Here is a 27,287-nt window from a genome sequence, read left to right as displayed (position 1 = left end):
TTTCTTGCCTTGTTAAGTGACTGGATACAGTGTTGAACAACTGGCATCCTCACATGACTGTTGCCATGCCTTCCTTGTTATGATGACCTCTGTATCCTCTGCTTTTGTCAGCAATGAGGAAATCAACTAACATATGGGCTGATTTGTAAACGAGAGAGTTTAGGATCATGGAAATTATTGTAGACTTGAATTCCAACCATGAAATTGTTGTCCAGTCACAGAGCACCTCTGAGCCTCAGTGTCCTTCCTGATAAGCGAGGAGTGTGCTTCAGTCGACAATTCTGGTCGCAAAGAGGGTTGCATGAGATAATTCATTTAGAAATGTGTAAGGCATTCTTTGTAGCACCTTTTAAAATAAAATGAATACGTGAAAATGGTAAAATTGGGTGGAATAGAAAAAATGTCGCTAGATTTTAAAGGCTATAACTACAGAGGTTAATTAAAAAAGAAACAGGTATGCAAACTTTCTGGGAAGATCAGAAGCTGATCTGTCACAATAAGAACTAATTGTGATTTTTCTTGCCATTTTAAACATTTACCATGATATATTGAAGTTTGCTTGCATGGTGGTGGTGGGGGTAAAAGACAATAGAGGGGAGGAGGTCACCTCATAACTGAAATAGACTGGTACACATACCTCAGTGTACTGTTGAGGTGTATTAGGACGTACTGGATTTAAATGGGACCTCTTGGTAAGGCTGGGACTAGCATCTCTGCAGTACCTATTTAGAGCTCCTTCTTTAGCTGAGGGCAAAAGGCATGTGACCTTGCTCTCAAGGCTTTCATTATTCTTCCCCATAAAATTTGGTTTTATATTTTTCTTAAGTAATTATGCTCCAAATAGAGATGAAATTATTTAAATGAGAACCTAGAAAAATACTTCCTGTGAGATAAGCAGAATTATACGTGGTCTTAGGAAGACCCCTTCAATATCAATTTCTCACAAATGAAGAAGTCATCACTGTATTTCCATCTTTGTACATCTCCCCCCCTTAACTATCAACCTCTTTAGCTACTTGAGCTGTAAATATTCGTTAGTATAGTTAAATATCCATAAATTTCTGCCAATCAATATTAAATTTTCCTTTTCCTTGAACTACCCAAAAGAATGTAATTTTAAATTTTTATGTTTTTACATTAGAGGAAAAAACCCACAGTTTATAGTGTTTTCCAATTAAGAGGAGAAAGTTCATTCCTTTGTGTGGTTTTGTTTTGGTGTGTGTGTGTGTGTGTGTGTGTGTGTGTGTGTGTGTGTGTGTGTGTGTGTGTGTGTGTTAACAAGTTGAACATTTAAGCATCCACAGATAAACCTTCTGCCGTTTATTTCCCGAATAGATGAAATGCGAGTAGCACAATCGAGCCTCAGTTAACTAAAACGCAATTGTCAATCCAGCATCATCGCCTTTTTTTGTAGAGGACATCAGCGACCTGCTGCCTCCTGTATTCCTTCTGACTTCAGCAGCCTGAGGATTAGACACATGCGCAGGGTTGGTCTCTTTGTGTGTGCACCAGGAAGGGCTTGGCTTCGATTTACACTTCCCAACAGAGCAAAGACCGGGAAAGGCCACGTGTGCCTAGAACTAAAAATGTGTTGTACACACAGTCTCTGAAATAAACAATTGTCTCGCTCGCCTTTGCCTTCTGTGAACCTGTGAAATCCTCCCCACCCCTCAACCCCCAGCCCCCAACCCCCACCCCCGCCCGGCTCTGTCCCCACTGCCCAGCTTGGGAATGCGAGAATAAAATCGGAGGAATGAATACCCCTCTCCTTAGGAATCCACGCCCGGGCAAGTGGTGCCAGCACAAGGCTCTAGTGGGAGCGGTACCCTAGCTCGGGTAGCAGGCGGAGCTCCTAGCCCGAGAAGGGAGTGATGGGGTGCATCTTGCCAGCATCCTCCAGTCCTGCTACCCCGCGGGTAAGGCGGAGGGAGCCGAGCGAGCGCAACGGCCCGCCCCGCCGTCCCTCCCCCTCCTCCGCGCCGGGGAGCCGCGATGGTGCGCTCCTGCCAGCTGTGCGCCGCCAAGTGAGGAGCCAGCCCGTGGGTGCTGCCGGGGGCGGTGGCGCGGAGGGGGGTGGCACAGCTGGCAGCGGCGCGGGCCCGGATGCTCTGCTAGTGGCCGGGGGCGAAGGTGACGACCGATGGCGAGGTGCTGCTTCTGCTGAGCACCTCCGGGCCCTGTACCTCCGTCTCCCTGTGTGGCGGCCCTGCCTGGACCCCGCTTCCGCGCCGCTCCGGCAGGAGCCTGGGGAGGAATCGGAGGCGGCGGCGGCGGCAGCGGCGGCGCGACTGCTGGCGGCAGCCGGCTGGATGCGAGACCTGCGTGGACCGGGCGGCGGACAGCATTTGTCTATTCCGGGAAGGGGATCGCCCAGCAGGCGAGCCCAAGAGCGTTGGCCATGGCCTCCAACTTTAACGACATAGTCAAGCAGGGCTACGTGAAAATCCGCAGCAGGAAGCTAGGGGTGAGTGGCTAACTCGGCTATCTCCTTCTCCGCTCTTGTAGACAAGCGGGGTGCTGGGGATGGGGGCGGGGAGAGGTGACCCGCGCGGGTACCAGGGCAGCCGGCCTTGCCCAGATAGTACGCTTGTTGCTTGACCCTACGAGCGTTTGGCACCTGCCTAACGGACTTGGCACACTGAGGTGAGGGCTCTGGAGCGCCTAGAGTCCCCATTCTCAAGTGCGCTGAGCTCGTGGTGACCACAGCGAGAAGTCTAATAGAAGACAGGGATTGTCAGTCCCAAAGATATATGAGCCTTGGAGATTTATTACATTCGTGCAACCCACACCAATTTCTCTCAAAAGTGTGTGGCTCTGGAGAGAACTGCTGTGTGTTGACAGCAGGTGTAAAAGATGTATTTCCGTGTGTGTTTAGATTCACCATTTCCTTGCCTTCTTTTCCCAAGCCCATTTTGAAATTCTCTTTTGATGCCTCATGAGCGCAGCGCTTTGCTTTTGGTTACAGCAAGGACTTTAACGTGCCCTTAATAGTTGCCCACTGTCTGGCTGCCTCACCCGTTGTTTTCCGGACCTGTGCATTTGTGCCTGTGTGTAGGCAAGTGTGCGTTGGTGTGCTCGCTCACCCATCGTTGCGCTGCAAGAAAGTCAGTGGAGGAGGCAAAGTTTATGGAATCTTACTTTCTTCTGGAGAGCTGTTGGTCCGACTTGGGAGACAACAGTATAGGTATGCGAGCGGGGGAGGGGGGCGGTGCGGCGGGGGGAAGGGAGGGTCAGAGGGAAGACAAAACTTAATTGGTGACTCGATCGGTATTTTAAAAGGATCTACTGAGTGTCCTGAAAGGACCCGAGATATAGATGGAATGAACGGGAGAGCATGAGCTGGCACCTGGAGAGGAGCTGTCCAGATCTGATGGATATGAATGGGAGCAGACTAACTTGCAGAAGGCACCCCCAACTTCAAGACAGAGCAGTGTGGCGGGCCAGGTGAACCTGGCCACAAGAGGAAAGGGAAATTCGACTCAGTGTATAAGAGAGTGCGAATTTGTCTATTCCTTAGGCTGTCTCTGCCTTCCTGTGTTCACAAGTTCCGATCCTGAGACTTTCTTGAAACCTGGCTTGAAGGTGGAAAGTCCCCAGATTTCTCTACTGGATTGGTGAACACTCCAACTTGTAGAAAGGAAAAGAATGAAGGGGGAGGAGGATCTTAAATTTATGCATAGAAGAGGAGATCGAAAATTTGCAAATAAAAGCTGTGTGCCTTTGGGTAATTGTACAGAGCAGTCAGGGAGAGGAGGGAACTCATTCCATACTCAGAAATGGTTTATGGATCCTTAGCTGGACATGATGGAGACAGTAAGATGCATCTTCTGCCTCTCTCACTTGAAGGCAGACAGGATCAGAGGACACCAGGAGTCCTTCTCAATTGTAAGTAGATTACTAAATCCAGGATGCTTAATGGGAAAGATTTACAAAGTTAGCTAGGACAACAAAGTTTACATCCCCACTTCCCATCCCCTGGCCCAGCTCTCCACCTGAGCAAGGGAGAAAGGGACAAAGTTGCAAGGGCTTTTCTTGGGTAGAAGATCATACCTCACTTTTTTTCTATAGATAAGGACTGACCTGGTAAAACCCTGCTGTTACCCAGGGAGCCAGCGGCTCTTCACAGAGATCCTATCAGTGATTTCCACAGCTATCAGCCAAGAAAGGTTAGGTAGGCTTCCTGCTGGAGGGGAGACATCATTACTTGACCTTTGACTCGTTTTGCTCTGACATGTATAAACTAATGGAAGAATTAAGCTTCCTTCCACATCTCAGTGAAGTATGTTTCTTCTCCCAGTCAAGAAAAATGGGGCCTATAACTAGAGACTCCTTTCTGTAGAGGAGTTGCCAGGATTCATTCCCTTCCTCCATTTAAGCTACCTAGGATTCCATGCTGTAAACCTGGGTATGTAGCCTAGTTACAGGATAAAGTTTAAGGGAAGGCCACTGACTGCCTCTAGAATAAGTATGCATGACAGCCTGTGAAACGTCACTCTAGAACACCATTTCCACCTAACCTTGTGTGCTTATGCAAAGCATCTTTTGCTATTTATTTAAACTTACGCTTTATTATTTTTTTAATGACAGGCATCTTCAAAAGCATTAAAAGTGTGTCTATATGCAAATTATATTTATCTTCCATTTCTTTTCTGTGTGAGAATGTGAACTTCAACATCTAACGATTGAACCATTTTAATTTTTAATTATTCCTAAGTATTTTAGAAAGCATAAGTTATTAAAGAATCTTCATAATATATATTTATTTGCAGAATATTCTTACAGTCAAAAGAATAGTTGAAGTGGCAAAGTTTTATGTTGTTGGTTCTGAGACAGAACCAATTTGTGCTGATATCTGATAAATTATGAGAAGTCATACCTTCAAGAATCAAATTTTATAAAATTCTGTTGAAAAATGGCCAGTGTAGGTGGCCAGTTGCATACTGCATACCTATGACATAAGAACACACTTCTTGATGAAATGTTCTATTGTACCCCTTACCCTCTCTAAATAAGAGCTTAATTATGCTGAGGAAATGACTAAAGCGCTTTCTTTTTCCTCTCTGGTATGTTGGTTCCAGGTTATAGTTGTTGCATGACTTTTGCCGTTTTTTTTTTTTTTTTTTTTTTTTTTTTTAGTAGATGTCTACTCATTTGGGCAATCATTTAAAATGAAAAGTTGAGTCAGCTTTGAGATTTGTCTTGATTCATCAAAAATCTTTTCTTCTACTTAGAAAGATTATTATCATAATCATCATCAGCATTATTATTATATTTTGTGAAGGGGTTCCTGTATCTTAGATCAGCCTCAAACTTGCATTATAAGTGAGGATGACCTTGAACTTCTGACACCCCTGCCTTCACCTCCAGAGTGCTGGTATTACTAGCGCATACTGCTATGCAGTGCTCAGGATCCAGGGTCCAGTGCATATCAGGAAAGAATTTTAGCTACATTTCCAATACATGAACATTATTTTGAGAAATAGTATAGTCATTTCCCAACCTAAATGATATCGCTTTTAAAATGTTGTTAAAACACTGATTTTTCTAGGTAAAACTTATAAAGATAAATTCATGTATGATGTAAATGTTACAGTAATTTATTTAAATTCTGTACAAAAGTTTCATTGTTTTCATGTGTGTGTCTGCATGTGTGATCTTTGACAACACTTCCATATCTTTAGAACTATCTCATTCCTCTACCTGCTTTCCTGTTGAACAATTACTATCATAATTCACAAGATAGAATGCTGGAATACATTAATAAAAATAAAACCATGCTAGTGAGTTGTATTTATCTGTAAGCTTTGATTGCCCATTTTATTGTGAACTCTGACAGATTATCAAGGTGCATATTACAAAATATCTAATTTCTTCTTGATTGTGGTAAACTAAGAGAGCAGCCACTGCACTTGTTAGTGACGGCATCTTTATTTGATAAGCATGATGCTTATTGACTCTTCTATCAAATAAATAAAGCAATATGGAATGATGTCATTCATCAGTAACATCACTGAACAAAGTTCAGATTTCACTATTTTAGATCATACATCACATTATTTTTGTCAAAAATTTAATTCATATAGAAGATCCCTAATCATAAGTTATCATTTATGTAACTTTTTGAGTGACAAGGTCACAGCCGGAAGTGGAAAATTACATACTACCTCATGTGGTTAGTATTCTTCAAAAAGCAGGCACTATAAGAATACTATATGAACTTGGTTTCAAATAGAAGTAAATAATGTATATGTAGGGACTGGAGAGAATGCCCAGTGTTTAACTGCTCTTCCAGAGAACCCAGGTTGAATTCCCAGTACTCACAGGGAGGCTCACAATAGTCTGTAACTTCAGAACTATTGGTTACAATACTATCTTTTCCTTTCTACAGGCATTTAGGCATGCAAGTGGTATATATATATATATATCTCCCAAACACTCTTACACATAAATTAAAATACATTTTAAAAATTGTATATAAAACACAAATGAAATTTAAGGTTAAACATTATGTATGTATCAAATATTACACACTTTATGTCCAAAGAATTTCATAAGAAATATTAAGCGTATTCATAGGAATAACTATCCTTAAGTACATTATACACCAGCAATATAGTACTTTATTTAGAATTTGATTTCTATGCATTATTCAAAGCCCAGTGATGATTCCCATTGGTATGTGGAGGTACCAAAGGATGTTGTGGAATATTTTGAGGTATGTGTGTCTGTGTGTGTGTGTGTGTGTGTGTGTGTGTGTGCATGTGTATGTATGTGTGTGTATGCGCGTGTGTGTATAATTATACATAGTAAATAGATAGTCAAGTGTTTATAAAGTCATTCCAGCTCATCAAATTGCACATACTAATTTAGTAACTGTGTGAGTATTATAAAGCCATGTTGGAGTAAGCCAGCGCTACTTAGAATAAATGACTTTGTAATACTCACCATATTGGACTAACTATAGACACTTACCAGATTTGGTTGTTGAGGAAGGCAGAATGTAGAGAAACGTTCTTAAAATCTTTAGTACATGCTGGTTTAAGAAACTGAATGTAGGCACAGTGTTTTCATTTTTGCGCAGTATATTTTTTACTAACAACAGACTGAATTTAACTATCTTCTATCATCTCTTTCCTCAACAAAAACCTTGAGAAACCCACATTTCTGGATCAATAACTCTTGATTCACATTATTCAAACATGAGTGTCCCTCTCTATCTTATAAACAGTTTCCCTCTGATAAGAGATGGAAGAGTATAGTGCTCATGAGAGAAAAGTGTGAAGGCTAGCCCTCTTACAGAAGCCTACTCACTGAAAGAAACATGGAAGAGTATAGTTGCTCATGAGAGATAGGTGTGAAGGCTAGCCCTCTTATAAAAGCCTACTCATTGAAACAAATATGAAGCCATGTGAGTCAGAGTTTTGTTCCCTAGAAAAAGAATATTTAGTAAGTATCTCTTTTGAATCACTAAAACTGCTTTTTAAAGTAAGGCTGTATTCTGTATAACATACTTTAGTAATGTGCTAAGAATTAGTTGGAGCAGATAAATTTAAGACACAATCTACAGATAGTGATTTTGTCCATGAGAAACTTAAAAAGAACAAGCATGCAAAATTATCATTACCAATGTAAATACTCAGTTAGTGTGCGTAAGACATGGAAGTTGTACTTGTCACAGACATAGTGGAGGCAAATAGAGTGAAAGTGGGAGCAAGAGAGCAATGGGAGGAAACAAGCAATGAGATAACAATTGAGATGATATGAATAAATTAATAAAAATGTAAGAAGAAAAAGAAGTTGTACTTGTTATGTTTAAAGGTATATTCATACCAATGTATCTTGAACACTGCTTTCAGAGATGGATCCATGATACACAGATTTATTTAAACTAATTCTTTCTCATTGAAATATAGAATTAGAATGTGTTAAAATTTCCAATTTCAAAATGATGTTTGTTTTAGGTCTTTCCATGTTTATACACACACATATATGTATATTATATATTATGTAATATATAATAGAATGTGTACTGTGTCAATTATTTCTGTATTTGTATATATGTCTGCAAATAACTACTCGTAAATTTCAAGTAAAGAAAGATCATATACATCTTCTAGTTTATATACATTATCTGTTCTACATATTATTGCATAAAATGTGGTGTTAGTTTAGAAGATGGCATCTAAAGTAAAAAAATTCTTTAGTTTTAGGTTTGAGCATACCCTATGATCATTGAATTTGAAAAGTGTGGAAGTGAAAGACACACATACATACACATATGCATGTACACAGAGAGAGAGAGAGAGAGAGTCCAAACCTAGGTATATGGCTGAACTATTATCTGAAGTAAGTGATCAAACAAATAGAAGACTGGAATTCAGGAAGGAGACTGAGAATATTTCTAGCTACATTTATGCCCTGACAAATTTGCACATTATAGATGGCTTGATGAAATTGAAAATACTATTTCTTTCCACAGATATCAATTACTTTAAGTTAGCATTTCTCAACCTGTGGGATACAACCCCTTGAGGGTTGAATGACCCTCCCACAGGGGTCACCTAAGACCATCAGAAAACACAGATGTTTACATTATAATTACAACAGTAGCAAAATTAAAGTAATGAAGTTGCAACAAAAGTAATTTTATGGTTGGGGTTCACCACAGCATGAGGAACTGTATTAAAGGGTTGCAGCATGAGGAAGGTTGAGAACCTCTTCTCTAAGTACTTCAAAATCCCTAAAAGTATAAAATTAATAATTAAATGATATTCTGCTCAAATATCTTTGTAATGTATACATTCTCAATTTCCTTAAATGTTGCCAGAGATACACAGCTATCCTTGATGATATGTAGTTGTGTAAAGGATTTGTCTAATGCAATGCTTGTGGTATTTGTTATAAGTATCTTTATTCTGAAGTTGTTTGTTACTAACTGATATTTTTCCTGGACCAAAATAAGCCACAAGGATACACCTGTATGGAACTAGGAAGTAGCCAGACTTTTGCACTACTCTGTTTATACCAACTTTATCATAGAAACCAGAAGGTAAAGCATCAGTAGTATAAACAAAACAAAAATTACCTTTCCTTAATTTATAGATGATACCTAGACATCATGGTAGGAAATTTTAGCTAAGAAGCAAAAGCAATTTCTATCAAGTGAGATTAGTTTATTAGAATGGAGTATAAAATGTAATTTACGTAGCCTTAGGTTTATTAATTTTTGTCTTGCTTTACTGAGTATCTTCCTTTCCTTTTCTCTTCTTCTTTTCCTTTAGACACTCATAACTTTGTTCATAGAAACTATAAACCCCAGACTGAGCACATTTTTACTAATTTTATTAACTATTTGCCTAAACCCCTCTTAGCTTGATTTTAATGTACTATCAGTCATTTGTTTTTACATTGTATTATTATTTGCTCATAAGAATATTTTATCTGTCCACCAAATTGAATGATAGATGGTGTTTGATTGTAAACAGAAGATATACATTGAACTATTGTTGTTTTCATGATATTTGGACTTAGTAGTGGCTGTAATTTTTGAGCATGTGCAAGATATTTTGTCTCTTATTTTACCGAATTCATTATAAAATACTGCCTTTAAAACTTACTAGTACAATTACTGAGAACACAAATACATAAGAGCTCATGTTGATCTGAAATGTAGTAATATATTCGGTCAGGGTGCTTTTTGTCTGCACTGTACTTTCGGATTATAAAAAGTTCTTACATATCTTTTGTAATTCTTCCAATAGTATTTGCAGTACATTTAATTTTTATTCCCATTTTACTTATGCACTAAAATACAAAAGAGGCAAAATGTGTCCATTGGAGTTATAGAAACCCATGCTGTATTTGTGGGTCTGCTACATTGAAAGCACAATTTTAAAGTCAAGTTAAGCATTGTATCTAGTATTATAAATATAAATGTTGCTACAAATGTCAACAAACATCACATTCATGTGTACTCCTCCAAAACAAATACATTTCTTTAAAATAAAGTCTTGTGTATACATGTGTCCATCATGTGTTTGTAACAGGCTCTCTCACTGGCCGAGTCTTTCCAGTGATCTATCTGTCTGGTTAATGTGATCTAGGTATCTTCCTGTGTGCCACACAACAGGTCCAAAACTACAACTGCATACCACCACCACTCGTGTTTTCTCATAGTTTCTGGGCATCTAAACTCAAGTCCTCATATTTTCATGTCTAGCACTCCACCAAATAAGCCAACTCTGTAGCTACAAAAATAAATGTTTTCATTGCTCAACTGGCATAAAGCTAACATTGTCACTCATATCACTCAAATTAATTTAGACTGCAACTAAAGAAGACTTAGAGAAAAAACTTACACCAAATTAAAAGGCTTTCCAGAAATATTTTACAGCTACTACTAAGCTCCTCACCTCTACAAGTCCATTTGCATTGGTTGTGGCTTCACATTTGGTTAATTTATCCTTTCAAGTGATGCATGCAGCACCCCATATCAGTTGCTAGTGTCTGGATGGAGTTTAAAACATTTAAACTATACATTTAAATGTATATTTACGTGAGTTGGTAATTTTAATGAGAATGGGTTGTATAGGTTCATATGCATTTAGGGAATGTGTAATTTGCTTTTTAATTTTACAGGGAATTTCAATTAAGATAGTGCCTTGAATATCAGAGAGAGTTTGGATTTAGATTTTAAAACAGTGTCTGAAATATTTTAGGGACTTTTGAGTTGGGCTAAATGCATTTTGCATTATGGCCACAAGTCCACAGGGGTGCAGGGTAGAATGTAGTGATTTGTAAAAGAATGGCACCATAGGCCATTGAATATGGGGATCTCAGCTGATTTAAGTGTTTAGGAAGGATTAGGAGATGTCCCTTTGTTGGAGGATGTTGTGTCACAGTCTGGTTGCTTTCAGGTTTCAAAAGCACCATTTCATTCCCAGTGTTATCTCTTTGCCTTGTGGTTGTGGGATATGAGCTCTCAGGTTCTCTGGCCATGTGCTGCCAAGACTTCACTCTGCATTGTGGACTCTAACACTTTGAAACAAGAAACCCAATTAAATGCTTATTTGATAAATTGCTTTGGGCATAGTGTTTTATCACAGCAATAGAAAACTAACAAACACACCTAATCTTTGTTTATGGATGTAATCTTTTGCTTAAGGTATCGAGTAAAAGATCTCACGCACATTAATGTGAATGAAAGTGAGTTCATTTAAAGGGAAATCTGTTTAGAAATTATACTAGTTACTAGATCAATAGGTAGTCCATAGTGATATAATTGCCCAGCAAGTGATTTCACGTGCAATCCAAGTTCTTAAGCATATGAAGCCCTACACTGTGCCATGTGTTCATCTAAAACACTAGGCTCTGCTTGTTTTCTTTTGTTGTTGTTGTTGGTTTTTTTTTTTTTTTGGTTTTTTTTAGTTACTGCTTTTAAGGGTCAGATATTGATGCTGAAATATTTAATTAGTGTTCTTTAAATTTTTCTTATATTTTAATTGTCAAAAATTATCTTACATGTGTAAATTTAAATATGGGATATATTATAGACATAAACATGTACAGTAATATAGGATCTAGAATAATTTTTCCTAATTTTTAATTTTAAATGTGGTATTGCTTTTTTCTGACTATTCATTATAATTTAAAAAGTGTATGTATGTGTACATATTTATAGGTACATGCATACATATACACATAATTATTCACATATTAAACACTGATATAAAATTATCAAGTATAATATGTATATATTTTCAAATAGCCTATGAATATACTGACATGCAAACTATTATATGGTATTTTTTCCTACCAGTGGTACACATTCAAAAATATTCATAAAATGCATTAGAAGGGCACTAGGAACAAGTTTATTATGTATTGTTGCATGCTTGAACTATTCCTTATTTTATAAAACAAAATAGGTAGAATAATGGTCCAAAATTGACAATTGACAATTGGCATAATTTTCCAAATCACTAATATTTTTAAAGTGGTAAATCAAGAAATACTATATTTAGCTTTTTAAAATAGAAATCTGGAAATTTTTCTCATATATAAAAATAAGATTAAAAGTACACTTTCCATAACTGAAATTACTTTGACAAATATATCATATTGTAGTTTAGCTTTCCAGCAAATATAAACATACTTCCTTAAGTGCTTTAATGACCTAGAACCAGTGCTTTTGGTATTATTTTGGTGTCATTTTTCTAATGTTTTACGGATTCTCTTCCACTTAGGAATATTTCATCATTGATAAGTCTTAGAGAACTCTTTGCTTAGAGGCAAAAATACCGTAGTGCTCATTCATGATGTTTAGGGTAAGTATGAGCCACTAAATGTGGGGACAGAATGAAGTATATATGGCACACTCCTTCTCAAGTCTGAGGGGTTGAAGACCAAATAGTTTAGTCTTACAATTAAGCTTAGTTGGTTAGGAGTTAAGCTGTTTTTAGGCCTAGATAGATGCTTTAATAAAGTTAATAGAGATGAGATTTGATAGATATTGATTTTCATTCAGAATTTTAGACTCATCAAAATAAGAAAGATGTTTACTTTAAGGTTGCCAAATATGAATAGCCAAACCACTATGAATGTAACATTTATATAATTCCTGATTGTTTCGTGGTTCTCCTTGCTGTATGTAATTTATTTTGTTTATGTGTAATAATATAAATGTATATGTTAAAAGAGAAATATAATGAAGTCATATGATGAAACATATGGAACTAAGAACAACTAAACTTGTTGCTGCTCTCGTTGGCAGAATGAACCTTGAAGAGCAGGTCCTAAAAATGATACAGACTAAAGTCTCGTGCAATAGCCAATCTTATTTAGATGATTTATACCCTGGGAGTTAAGAGCAAAGTATAAAATCACAAGGATAAGCTGCATGTGGTGAAAACATAAACCTACATTTATGTTACCTACACTGTGTATAGTTATATACATTTTAAGTTTAAAAAGCCATGATACATATTGCAGTTAACGATGGAGCTTTATTCTTTTGCCTGGTCCTTTCTCATGGAAATGGCCTGGCGTCTATGTACAAATAAACTTTTACTCTTTTCCAGGTGTTTTCCATATGATGTTAGGGTTTATAGCCATGTTAAACAATGAAGAAACCTTGGAACATAGAGAAAGTGTTTGGCTTGTTGGGGAGTGGTCGAGTATTAGGAATGTGGACGGTAGCTAAGCATGCTTTGCAGTACAGAAGAGAGGGCTCAGAGAACTCCTGGAAGAGTACCAGAGAACCAAGATCTATATCTGACAGGAAAGCTGAGTCCATGAAATCTCACCAATATGTTGCCTAAAAACGACCTAAACAATGACATGCCAGTGTAGATGGGAGAAATATAACAAGACCCCACCCTTAGATGAAGAACAACAGGTAATTATGACTGCTGAGAATCAGTCTTCTCCAGGGACAAGCCCTCTAGTATCAACAATCTAGTGGTCAGCCCTAAAAAAGATACATATGCAAACAACACTAAGTGGACTGGGAAGATTTTATTTGTATACTTATTCATTCATATACATATATATATAGTAATTAAATAGAAATAGAAAGAAGCCATGGATCTGAGAGAGAACAGATGATCATGGAAAAAGTTGGAGGGAAGAGGAAAATAACATAAATACAATACTTATATGAAAAGGAAATTTTAAAAAAGACAAAAATAGGTATTTAAAGCAAGTTGCTGAACAGACATTTGGTGTTTATGATCATAAACCATTCTGGGGCTGAATTTCCAACCATGAGGCATGACTAAATAACAGTTGGTAAAGCTAAAAAAGAAAAAAGAAAAACAATGATGTTTAATCCCAGCTCTCAGGGGCAGAGGCAGAGGCAGGGCAGAGGCAGAGACAGAGGCAGAGGCAGAGGCAGAGGCAGAGGCAGAGGCAGAGGCTGAGGCTGAGGCAGAGAGAGAGGCAGAGGCAGAGGCAGGCAGATTTCTGTAAGTTTAAGGTCAGCCTGGACTACAGAACCAGTTCCACGACAGCCAAGGCTACACAGAGAATCCTTGTCTCAAAAAACAAAACAACAGAAAGAAAACCCAAACAATAACGAAAAACAATGATTTCATCAAACACCATCAAAGATGCCACAACACTGGCCTTCACAGACTCTGCTAGTAGAAATTTGAAATGGCTCAGACATCCCTCTAGAAAACAATACAGAGTTTTCTATAAAAAATTTTTTTAGTTTGAGTTATAATCAACGATGATTGTGTGTATTCAAGCTAAGTAAGGTGCTGTTTGATACATGTGTACAATGGGAAATGATTACCACCGTTAAGCTAATTACCACATCTATCACTTCTCCTATCACCTCACATTTGAATGTGTACAGAAAACACTGAATAACTTTTCCTTGGGAAATTTTTAAGTAGACAGCTTGGCATATCATGTAAATTCCATAGCTGTACATTAGTCTGTCCAGTTTATGTATAATAAAAAAAATTGTGCATTTTGACAGATGACCTCTACTCTCTTTACTCTTCAAACCCTGGCAACCACTATTTCTTTTTTTTAATATTTTTTATATTTATATGTACATTTATATTATTACACATATATAAAATAAACTACATACAACAAGAAGAATCACAAAAAAATCAGGAATTATATTCATGTTACATTCATAGTGTTTTGGCTATTTGCATTTGACAACCTTGAAGAAAACATCTTTCCTATCTTGGTGAGTCAAAAATCCTGAATGTAAATCCATCATATCTCATCTCTAGCAACTTAAAATATCTATTTAGACCTAGAAACTTCTTAACTCCTAAACAGCTAAGCTTAATTGTAAAACTAATCAATACTTTCTCATCTGTGAACTTTATTCTTTTAGATGCAGCAGATAAATGAGATCAGGCCATATTTGTCTGTCTACTTGTGTCTTGTTTTCAAAGACTAAATACTATTGTTATGCTTTTATTCACACACATATTTATTTATTTTCCATTCATTGACATTAAAGTTGATACACACATTTTGAATGAGATCTCATGGAACATGGGAGTACAGATATATCCTTGATGTGATGCTCTTTTCTTTGGATGTATACCCTAGAGTGTCAATCTTATGTTTAAAATATTCTTTTGTCATAATATCTTTATTTTCTTCACACCCAATAACTTACTATGATTGTTTTGTTTCTGTATTATCCCCAGTAATTACTAACGTCTATATTTTTGGTGTTAGCATTTCTAATCCATGTGAAAAAATGTGTCATTGGAATTTTCACTTATACATCCATAATTGTAAATTTCTCATATACTTATCTATTTTTAACTGGGGTCTTTGTTTTTTGTTGTTGTTGTTGTTGTGATTGAAGTTTCTTATGCATTTGGATTTTCAACTCTCTCTCTCTCTCTTTCTCTCTCTCTCGTGTGTGTGTGTGTATGTGTGTGTGTGTGTGTGTGTGTGTGTGTAAGAACATGTCTTTGCATGATTAGAGGCCAGTGGAATTGAAATTGGGGATGTCTATGAGGCATTTTTGATTATCAGTTCATGAAGGCGGGCCCAATCTACTGTGGGAAACACCAGCCTTTGGTATATGGGCCTGAGTTATATAATGATAGAGCCAAGAAAAACAAGGAAAACAAGCTAATAAGTAATGTTCCTCCTTGATCTCTTCTTTGGTTCCTGCCTCAAGGCTTTGGTACTGAACTGATGCCCTGATTTAACTTAATGATGGACTCCAAGCTATAAGTCAAATGAACCCTTTGCTCCTCAAGTTGCTTTGATTTATGGCATTTGTTTATTACAGCACTTGAAAGCAAACTAGAACACCTTGCCATATAACAGAATTGGACATAAAAACTTTTTTTTAAGTTAATGAGAACTCTCTTCCTTAATTTTGTAAGAATGTAGCTCATGAGAAACATCTGAAGTCCTTAAGCAGTAAGAAACATAGTAAGAACTGTTTTAACATTTCACATGTTTAGCAAAGTAATCAAATGTTAACCTCACCAGACTGTCACTTCTATTTCATCTAACAAAGCACCTTTTCTCTCTTCCTGGGTTTGTGAAATATATATTTGTGCCTGGAGAGGAACACATGTGACAGTGAGTTTAGTACACAGTGTATGTCCAAGTACAGCTACAGAGACTAGGGTGGGAATGTGGTCTTCGCCTTGCCCATATTATTTCACTCTTGCTTAAATTCCTTTAGGATCATAATCCTCTATGTTTTCCTTTGGTCTCACTATCTATTTCAGGGTTTTAAAGCATTAGATAAATTGCAACTTTAGTCTGATTGCTGGGAGGGTATAAATATAAACAAATGTATGTTGGTTATTTTTTGTTTAAATTTGTATTTATTTATTTATTTATTTATTTATTTATTTATTTATTTATTCACTTATTCACTTTACATCTTGATTGTAGTTCCCTCCTTCTTCTCCTGGTCCCACACTCATTACCTCTTCCCCCTCCCCTATTCCTCAGAAAAAGGGAGCCCCCTATCCACCCACCCCAGCTCATCAAGTCACATAAGGACTGAGCATGCCCTCTTCCCCTGTGGCCTATCAAAGCAGACCCCGGGCAGGGGGTTGTGATAAAAAAGCAGCAGGCAACTGAGTCCATGAGAGACAGCGCCTGCTTTCCTTACTAGGAGACCTACATGAAGCCTGAGCTGCTCATCTGCTACATCTGTGTAGGGGACTTTGTCTAGTCTGTGCATGGAGTTGGTTGGTGTTTCAATCTCAACAATGTTGAGTGTATTTATATGGACACCAGTTCTTTAGAACACTGCCCTTATTTTTATTATATGCAGTTATGATTGGTGTTTTCTCTATTTCGGGGAATATTTTGTTCTCTGTCTAAGGAAAATTATCTTTTACTTTAATACCTGGGACTTTCATCTTTTCTTTTTTTTTTTTTTTTAAAGATTTATTTATTATGTATACAGCATTCCACCTGCACAACAGAAGAGGGCACCAGATCTCATCCCAGATTGTTGTGAGCCACCATTGCTGGGAATTGAACTTGTGACCCCTGGAAGAGCAGTCAGTGTTCCCAACCTCTGAGCCATCTCTCCAGCCCCCACTCATCTTTTCTATAAGGCTAATGAATTACGACAACTATTCTCAGTGAATTCTCAGGGAATGTAGTGTAATATGGAGAGCAGGTGGTTAGAAAATGCCTCAGCTAAAAGGAGCCAGTTAATGCTTAATTTTTCATAAAATACATTTTATAACTTTAACCATAGCCAGTTTTAAACTTCTGTGTAAGCACTAAAATTAGCTTTTTAAGAACAAATAAAAATGTGCATTGGCCTTTCATAAGGGAAGAACAGAGGGTACAGATTTTGATAGAAGAAGTTACCTAAATTTAAAACTTCATTAGACTCTGGGACATTAACTTTAGACATTTGCCTTATATTGAGTCATTTTTGCTTCAGCTGTTCTTTTGATTGTTCTATACAATTATTTACTTTAAAGTTTTACCATAAAATTTCAAGTAGCATATAAACTAAGATATTTTTAGCTGGAGAGATGGCTCAGGGGTGTAAGTGCTTACTTCTCTTGCAAATGACTCTGTTCAGTTTCCAGTACCTGGTTCACAGTGGCTTATTGCCTTTAACTCTACTTCCAGGTGATCTAACATCTTCCACCCTCTATGAGAAACTGCACATATGTGATGCACATAAAGTCAGGCAAGCTCACACACATCTATATAAAGCAATTTAAAAATAAATCTTAAAAAAATTGAAATCTCTTCTTGGCCACCTGCTGTCCTTCCTCTGAGTGCCACCAGGTCTCCCCCTCCAGGGGAGGAGGTGATCCCCCTCAGGAACAGTCATAGGGGAGGGGAATAATGGGAAAATGGGGGGGGGGAATGGGAGGGTACAAGGGATGGGATAAACATTGAGATGTAACAAGAATAAATTAATAAAAATAAAATAAAAAAAATTGAAATCTTCTAGTACATTTTCCAGTGAGTTGAACTATGTTTAAGAATTCAAGCAGTGATTTGAAATTCTTTTTACTTTAAAGTTCAGCACATGGTTTTATGTGCTGCCTACCACCAATATATCAATGCTGCAGCATGGACATGACATTTTAATGTTTTGTAGAAAGACAGTGAATCTCATAGAGGTAAGATCACATATTGATTCAGAACTCTCAATTTTTCTATACTGAATCCTAGGTCCTTATGAAAGTGCTTGTGGTGACTGTTACGCACGCTGCATGGTGATACAGTTCACTCTGACCATCAAAGGTTTCCGGATAGCTCTGAGGATGCCTCCTTACACTGGATTTGTCAGAATGCCCTGTGCTTACTATTGCATTAGCCTCCCTCCACTGTGTCACACATACCTCCAGGAAGACACACTAAACCCAGGTGCCTCAATTCCTAATGTGGAAGGAAACATTATCAGTGATGCCTTGGATCTCTTTATCACTATCAGTGTTGTCTGATTCATCAAGTCTAATGGCAAATTGATGGTGTTTACATTGCTAACTGTGGTCTAGATAAGAAGTATTCCCATCTATTTTAAATTTTGATTTATGAAAACACTTTATAGAAGTAGTCCCCTAAACAACGTATAGTTCTAAAATAGGTGTCCTTCCCTATCACTAATGAGGATTTCCTTAGTATGTGATTTTGTAACTTACATGAGTTTTCCTTTATCCCCTTATATTGATGACTACATATTTTGTCTCTAAAGCAACTTTCCAGATATTTATGCTTCAGAAAAACCCTTTAGATTGTTGACATGATGTGAGCCACTGCACAAGCAGTTGAATCTTTTCAGAGATGAGAATATAGTGCAGAAGAAAAGCTCAGGAAAGAGAAACAATCTCATAGTGTACTCACATTTTAGGTATATATGTCATTTGTAAATAAGGGTCAAATTACAAATGGCAGTGTTACATAGACGTGGAGCACCCAATGTTCTTTAACCTGTTGCTATTGCAATTTCAAAATAACAATTTGACTTCTCATAATTAGGCAGAACCACCAATTTGGAATGCTGTGTATTGAATTGTATTTCTTTCGGACATTAATTCTCTTTGCCTTGAGTAATAATGTTTTCTGGATTTATGTTTAGCCCAACACAGGCAGGTAGGTTATAATTACATGACCAAATGCTGTGACATATCACTGTGACAATGTTATTCCCATGAATTGATACCTGCAAAGAATGGGAGCCTTTGAGGAAATTGACAGCATGATAAATCTTGGTTTCACTTTGGCTTGAGACTTCCCAGCATCCTCAACTGAAGTGGTGGAGCTACAGACCTTTACCTGATTAACACTGTTCAGTTATTCACAAGTAGTTTTTGAATGTCAACTCATTGAGTGTCAATTGACATTATCCAGAAGCACAGCATCACCTAGGAAGCCTTCTACTTGTAGCTTATCTTCCACTAGCTCCCTAAGGGTTCTACTGCTGCTGGTACCTGGTGATCACACAGCCCCATGTGGCCAGAAGCCCTCCTCCCAAATGACTGTGATAGTTTCCCAAGTGCTCCGCTTTTAAAAACAGTTGTCTATTTTGATTAAGACCCTTTAGTTATGAGACACTATAGTTTTAATCTTACCCCATAAAACATCTCTATGGATTGAGCACTTTAATTTTTGTTATCACATTTTCTAATAAAGTTTTTATTGTTCTCTTCCTTCCTTTCTTTTCTGATATAATATGTCCTGATACAGTTTCCCCTCCCTATACTCCTAGTTTTATTATACATAGATTCTTTTTTGATATAATGTATCCTCCCCAACTCCACTCCCATCAGGATCCATCACTTTCTGTCTCTCACTAAAAGAGAACAGAGATAGCAATCAAACATAACAAAACAAAGCATACAAATCTACAACAAAACCCATCATATCAAAGCTATAATATATATTTAGAGGACCAGGTACAGACCCATGTCAGCTTCTTCAGTCTATGAGTTCATATGGTCTTTGCTCAGTTGATTTAAAGGGCTTTGCTCGACTGGTCCTCCAAATGGACCTACAGATATTTACAGAACATTTCATCCAAACACAAAAGAATCTTCCTCTCAGCACCTCATGGAGTTTTCCAAAATTGACCACATACATGACCACAAAACAAGACTCAACAGACACATGAAAAGTGAAAGAACTCTCTGCGTCCTATCAGACCACCATGAACTAACCCTGTATTTTAACAGTGACAGAGACAGCAGAAAGCTTACAAACTGGAATGTGGAAACTGAACAACTCTCTATTGAATGGGAAGTTGTTTGTACTTTCAATCTTCAGTTTTGCATGTCCAAATTCTATGAAATAATTTCTGCCCAGGACTCCTTGTTACAATAAGACTAAACACAATGAATTACCTATCGTCTTGAATCAGGAATTGTGCTTCATGTGTAAATAGATACAGTGGTTAGCCACACCTCCCCGTTTTAAACTCTTTAGCGCTTAGTTCTGGAGGAGGGAGCTGGATTTTCCTTTATTTCAAGGCATCTAGTCATTATTATGTCTTCAGGGGCCATACATTGAGTTCAGAATCCTCAGTCCTTCCACAGAAAAACACTCTGCATCTCTAACTCAAAGTTCAGGACTTACTATGACTTTACTGGTTCTTTTTATTTTAAGCTGTTTTTTGGGTTACTCTTATACCTCTGGCAAGATTAATTTTCTAAATTTCAGTTAGAAACCTATAATTCTCTACCTCCCTTAACATTTCCCAGTTTCTCATTACCTCAAGTAGTAATTAAAATTAAAGTGGCAATGGAAAGCTCTCCACAACGTCCACCATTATTGCATTTACTTTCTAATCTAATATTTTAAATATACTGGAAATTACAGTGAATCATAAACCTTTGTGTGTACTGCCCACATTTAAAAACATTGCTTGGTACTGTTTTTCTGCTTTCTTTCTTTCTAGCACAAAAAAAAAAAAAAGCTTAAAATTGAAAACTCATTTGAACCTCTTGATAAAATCATGCAAAGGAATTTTAGGGAGAATTTACTAATGTGAAGATACCTAGTTTTTTCACTTTAGTAATTAATTACTTGATGTTCTATGGATAAGCCACCCTTCATTCATGGGCACTATAAGATTTTGACTTGCAAAATCAACCTTACTGGGTTGTGGTTGTAACTCAATGAAAGAACATTGTTATGGCTTTATAAAGTCATGAATTCATTACCCAGATTTTTTTGGTGTGTGTGTGTGTGTGTGTGTGTGTGTGTGTGAGAGAGAGAGAGATATGAAGGCATTCATATTCATGTGTATGTGGGTACATGCACATATGTTTGCACACAGGTATGGACACTCAAGGTCAGGTATACTTTCTTCCTCATTTCTTACCAACTGAGGCTAGATATCTCAATGAATCTGGAGCTTGCCATGTACTAAAACTGGCTGGGTAGCAAGACATAGTGACCATCTTGTATGCCTCTCTAAAAGTGTGATTGCAGAGAGGGCTCTGCTTCACTCAGCTTTTAGGTTCTGAAGGTCCAAACTCAGATCTTTATGCTTGTGCTTTATAAACTGAACCACCTCTCTTCCCAGAGGAATTCTATCCATATTTTGAATGCTAATCTTTCTTAGTTATAGATGTTACAGCTGTCTGATCTTGTTACAGTTTGCCTTTAAACTTTCTTAATAAAACACATTTATGTGTTCTGCTTTTGATTTGCAATTAATGTCTTATTTAAGAAGTTATTCGATGTGGTAAAATAAATTACTATTTTTCAACTCTAATTGTAGAATAAGCTATTTCAACTTTTTCACATATAGGCCTTTAATCCCTTAATCTGTCTCTTTTAAATGTTTAAATCTTCGATCAGTTTATTCTTATTGGAATGGGCAGTTTTTACCTATATAAAATATTCTCATGCATAAATTTTTTATAAATCTAACTTCTAATGTTACATATATACATATAATATTTACTGTTACATGGTTTATAGTGTTCACTCTTATGAATAAAAATTTGCCAACAATTATATTTCTATTCAGTTGCAATGTTTAATAACAATGTTGCTCTTAGCTACAAATTGCACATTGATTGTACTAAGGGATTGCTTTGTTTGGGTGCTCAGAAACATTAATTCAAGCAGTATATACCTCACCTTCCAGAAGTATGTCTACTAAGGTGTTAACCTAAAAATACACAGTTGTTATGAGGACAGAGTCATATGATCCTAGGATGTAGGAAAAGGATGGGGGAAAGTACGAAAGTGTCTGCTGTTGAGAACAAGAAGTTCCCAAAGGGTAGGAAGCTGGGTGACTATTCATGCAAGACGCTGAGTCTGGAGGAAGGATTCAACAGGTAAAATCCACCTAGTACTTATTGGTGTGTAGCACAAAGTTCCTCATGGCCACAAGTAGGTAAAATATGTCAAGTTAGTTTAAATTAGTCACTTTTGTGGAGGTATTGTCTAGTTTGTCACAGGCAGAAGCAGGAGTAAAACAATAATAATATTAAATTGATAATGATGAGATATGATAGATATTGATTTACATTCAGGATTTGAAGAACACCAAGAGAGGAAAGATGTTTTCTTCAGAACTATCAAATACAATAGCCAAACCACTAAGAATGTAACATTTTATATATTTCCTGATTGTGTCATGGTTCTTCTTGTTATAGATAGTTTACTGTATATATGTGTAATAATAAATGTATATGTAAAAGTAAAAAGTTAATAAAAAAACAATAATAATGCATAAAGAAGATCATTGGGCAACAAACAGAGAAGAGCCATGCTGTCATAGCCAGTGAGTAAAGTATTATGTATTACTTATGATTATTTAAAAATGAATTGGTAGCAGAACCTTCTGGCATTTTAATTATATTTGCCTAAATTTATATAATTTCTTATATTTCCAACACAACAGCTTACTAAATAATGTTCTAGTTAATACAATTTATGTACATTTCTTAAATAATGCTGGCCTCTGTCTTGGTCCTTTTGGTTGTATATAATACTTTATGTATATATATTTTCTGATTTTAGTTATATTTACTAGTAAAATTAATATTTTCTCAATTATACCACAAGTATAAATTTATTTTGTAAAATTTCACTTAAATGTAAACTAGAATTTTGCTTTAATTATAAAATGTTTTATTTGATTTCTTTGATTTCTTGTACATCACTTAAACAATATTTTCTTTATTTTTTAAACAACTCTAATTTTAGGCAAAAGGCTGTTCCTCAATCTTTGTTCGGACATTTACAATTTTGAGTTAAAATGATTGTTTTTAATGCTGAAATATTAGAGAATTCCTATGAATGATTAAAAGTGTACTTTTTTCTGAATGCCTTTACCATGTTACCAGTTTTTTATTGATATGCTAAGAAGTGAATCAAGACCATCTTTAAGATAATTTTAACATTAGGACATTATAGCTAAAAATGTAAACTTACACATTTTTACAAATTTCTTCATTTTATGATAAAACACTCCTTTTCATTTTATTATAGCCAATTTACAGCTTACTTATCAATGTAGACTATTCACTTGAAATTATTATTATGGGTACAATATGTTCAGATTGCCCCATATATTCAGCCAATTTTGTCACCATTATACTCTAAGCTATTTTTGTTTTATTCACATTCAATGCTACTTCTTTTATGCACCATGCCTATCACTTTGAATTGTGTTTGGGCTATATACTTCATCCCATTTTATCATTAGGGCATGAAGAATTTGCTATCCTATCAAATGTGTATTTTTCCCTTTTCCTTCCAAAGTTGTCTGAGATTTTAACTCAACTTTGTTGTCTGTATTTTAACCTATGCTTATGAACAAGCACTTCCCTAAGCTTTGTTCAGAATGTATTGATTTAAATTAAAATATAATATCTCTTGAGTTTTAGATGTTACAAGATTTAACTGGTTAATTTACAAATATAAAGGTGAGAGATGGATGGAGGGAAAATTCAGATCACTTATAAGAAAACAATTATAACAAATGACAAGTTGCTGTTAAAGAAGCTAGAGAAAATACACCCTTCACAATAGCCACAAATAATATAAAGTATCTTGGTATAACTCTAACCAAGCAAGTTAAAGACTTGTATAAGAACTTCAACTCTCTGAAGAAAGAAATTGAAGAAGATATCAGAAGATAGAAAGATCCCCTGTGATTATGGATCTAGAGAATTAACATAAAAAAATGGTTGTCTTTCCAAAAGCAATCTGCGGATTCAAAGCAATGCCAATCAAAATACCCACACAATTCTTTACAGACCTTGACAGATCAATTCTCAACTTCATACGCAAAAAAAAAAAAAAAAACCACAAATAGCTAAAAGACAATCTTATACAATAAAACATCTGCAGGAGGAATCTCCATCCCTGATCTCAAGCTGTACTACTGAGCAACAGTAATACAAATGGCACTGTACTGGCACTGAAATAGGTTGGATTATCAATGGAATCGCATTGAAGACCCAGAAATAAACACACACACACACACCCATGAACACTTGATTTTTGAAAAAGAAGCCAAATCCATACCATGGGGGAAATAGCATCTTCAACAAATAGTGCTGGATGTCTACATGTAGAAAAAGGCAAATAGATCCATATTTATCACCATGCACAAAACTAAAGTCCAAGTGGATTAAAGACCTCAACATAAAACTAGGCACGCTAAATCTGTTAGAAGAAAAGTGGTGAAGAGCCCTCAACTCTTGGCACAGGAGACAAGTTCCTGAATAGAACACTAATAGCTCAACCTCTAAGATCAACAATTAATAAATGTGATCTCATGAAACTGAAAAGCTTCTGGAAGGCAAAGGACACTGTCAACAGAACAAAACAACAACTTATATACTGGGAAAAATCTTCACAGACACTACATCTAGCAATGGGCTAATATCCAAAATATATAAAGAATTCAAAAAATTAAACACCACCAAACCAAATAATCCATTAAAAAATGGAGTACAGTGCAAAGAAGAGAATGCTCAGCCAAGGAATATCAAATGGCTGAGACGCACTTGACGACGTGCTCAGCATTCTTAGTCATCAGGAACATGCACATCAAAATGACTCTGAGGCTCTATCTTACACATCTAAGAATGGCTAAGATAAAAAACTCAAGTGGCAGCACATGCTGGAGAGGATGTGGAGAAAGGGGAACACTCCTCCATTGCTGGTGGGAGTGCAAACTTATACATCCACTTTGGAAGACAATCTGGTGCTTTCTCAGGAAACTGGGAATAGTGTTACCTCAAGACCCAGCTCTACCACTCCTGGGTGTATTCCTGAATGAAGTGCCACCGTACAATGAGGACACTTGCTCAACTATGTTCATAGCAGCTTCATTCATAATGGCCAAAATCTGAAAACAACCTAGACGTCCCTCCACCAAAGAATGGACAAAGAAACTGGTACATTGACACAGTGGAATACTATTTAGCTATTAAAAACAAGGAAACTTTGAGATTTCAGGCAAATGGATGGAAGTAGAAAAGATCATCCTGAGTGAGGTAACCCAGACTCAGAAAGACACGCATGGTATATACTCACTTATAAGTGAGTATTAGGCCAACATAAAAGTCCTCTGAGAAACTGCACCCAGAGGGAGTTCAGGACAGACACTGAGACTGACAGCTGGACTCTAGGTGGGGTGCTGAGCGTTACATGGAAAGTGGGGGATGGAAGGAGCTGGATTGACCAGGAGTTCCACAGGGGGACCATCAAGGCTTATGGATATGGTCCCAGGGGGTGGATGGGCCACACAAACTGGTGCTCCAACCAAGGACAGTGCATGCAGAGAACCTAGAAACTAGTCCCCCTGTCACATGTAGCCGATGGATAGCTCATTCTCCTCATGGTGGGGTGGGTAGTGGACAGGGGTTGGGGGAGCAGAGACTGCCTCTGACATGAACTCTGGTAAAGGAGATTTTTTTCACTGCCTCTTGGCAGGGCAGCCTAGTGGGCACACAGAGGAAGGGGATACAGGCTATTCTGATGCGACCTGATAGGCTGTGTCAGATGGTGGTGGAGGAGGCCTTCCTGTCAGAGGTCTAGGAGAGTGAAGTAGGGCGGCAGAGGGAGGGAAAGTGGGAATGGGAAGAGTGAGAAGATAACAATTGAGATGTAATGTGAATAAATTATAATAAAAATTGGAAAGTGCATACATACACTAAAGAAAAAATTTAAGGGAAGACACAAGTGATAAAAATTAGAACATGCTACTAAACACTGAAAATAATGATTATGACATGAAAAACAACACAATGGAATACTGAAGAGAACTCTATGAGAAAGATTTGAGGAACATGATGAGTTATCCACATGGGCGTTGTAGACTGCAATGCTTCCACTCTGTTGAACAGAAGATAGTTCTTTTTGGATTGTTTAACACACTTTCAGAATTTGTTTATTTCTGACATCATCCAATGAAAGACTTCCCTAATTTTAACAACTATTTCCACTTTCCCTGGAATTACTAATGGTATTGATTAAATACCCATTTGTTTATTCTAATGTATAATGACATTTATGAAATATAGTTTATATCTAGAAAAACAATGTATTATGATCTATAGAATAAATGATCACTTCTCTCTCACATACACCAATGCCTAACTCAATGTCTGACATTGTTGACACTGTTTTAGTTTGGTAAATTAAAAAAGAATAAAAATTTCACAGTTCATGTGTTCAGCCATTCAGCTCATAATATTGATCTAGTACCTCCTGTGTCAGGCATAATTATAATCATTTTCATGGACTTATATTCTTACTCCAACTAATCAATTATCTGAAATTTTATTTTCAAGCAGATAATTGAATTAATTTTTAAAGTATGGAATAAACAAAACAAGGGCTAAATGTATAACTCTATAACATTATTATGAAAAATATATTGGGCTATAAAGGTCAAAGAAAAAGTAAATTAGAATAAAATAAGATGTGATTGCTTAATTGATGGGTCAAGTGCCAGGAATAATAGACTTCAAGTGACTGAATAGGATTCTCATATCTGTGATGTGGACATCACTTATTAATAGAGCATATGATTGCTCTTGTTTCCTGACACATTTGGAATGCAAAGTCTGTGATGATCACTATTTTTTATCCAGATAACTATAATTTTGGGTTTTAAAGTAACAATTAAAGCTGATGTTAAAAAGAGAAACCAGAATTGTTTCTATTTAAACAAATTTTGCTAATCATTCCTATTATGTTTAAAATTGCCTATTGAGAAACAGATTAAGCTATTAGTTACCTTATGAAACATTAGCTGTTATTGATTATGAAATATTGGTAGTTGATCTCCTTTATCTAATGAATTTTTGAAAACATGAAGT

At 36.7% G+C, this 27,287-nt stretch overlaps 1 protein-coding gene across 1 annotated transcript in view; it reads left to right on the top strand.

Moving 5' to 3' along the window:
• Positions 1 to 2,323: 2,323 nt before the first annotated feature.
• The window catches only part of Dok6 (docking protein 6), a 402,354-nt gene continuing 377,390 nt past the window's right edge, over positions 2,324 to 27,287 (top strand). The window contains exon 1 of the mRNA XM_051163890.1: positions 2,324 to 2,464. Coding sequence (XP_051019847.1) covers positions 2,399 to 2,464 — 66 coding nt within the window. The 5' untranslated portion in view covers positions 2,324 to 2,398. The remainder of the gene's footprint in view (positions 2,465 to 27,287) is intronic.

This window comes from Acomys russatus, chromosome 20, assembly GCF_903995435.1.
Source record: "Acomys russatus chromosome 20, mAcoRus1.1, whole genome shotgun sequence".
Taxonomy (NCBI): domain Eukaryota; kingdom Metazoa; phylum Chordata; class Mammalia; order Rodentia; family Muridae; genus Acomys; species Acomys russatus.
The sequence above is the reverse complement of the archived record's forward strand: the minus strand, read 5'-3'. Positions and strand labels throughout refer to the sequence as shown.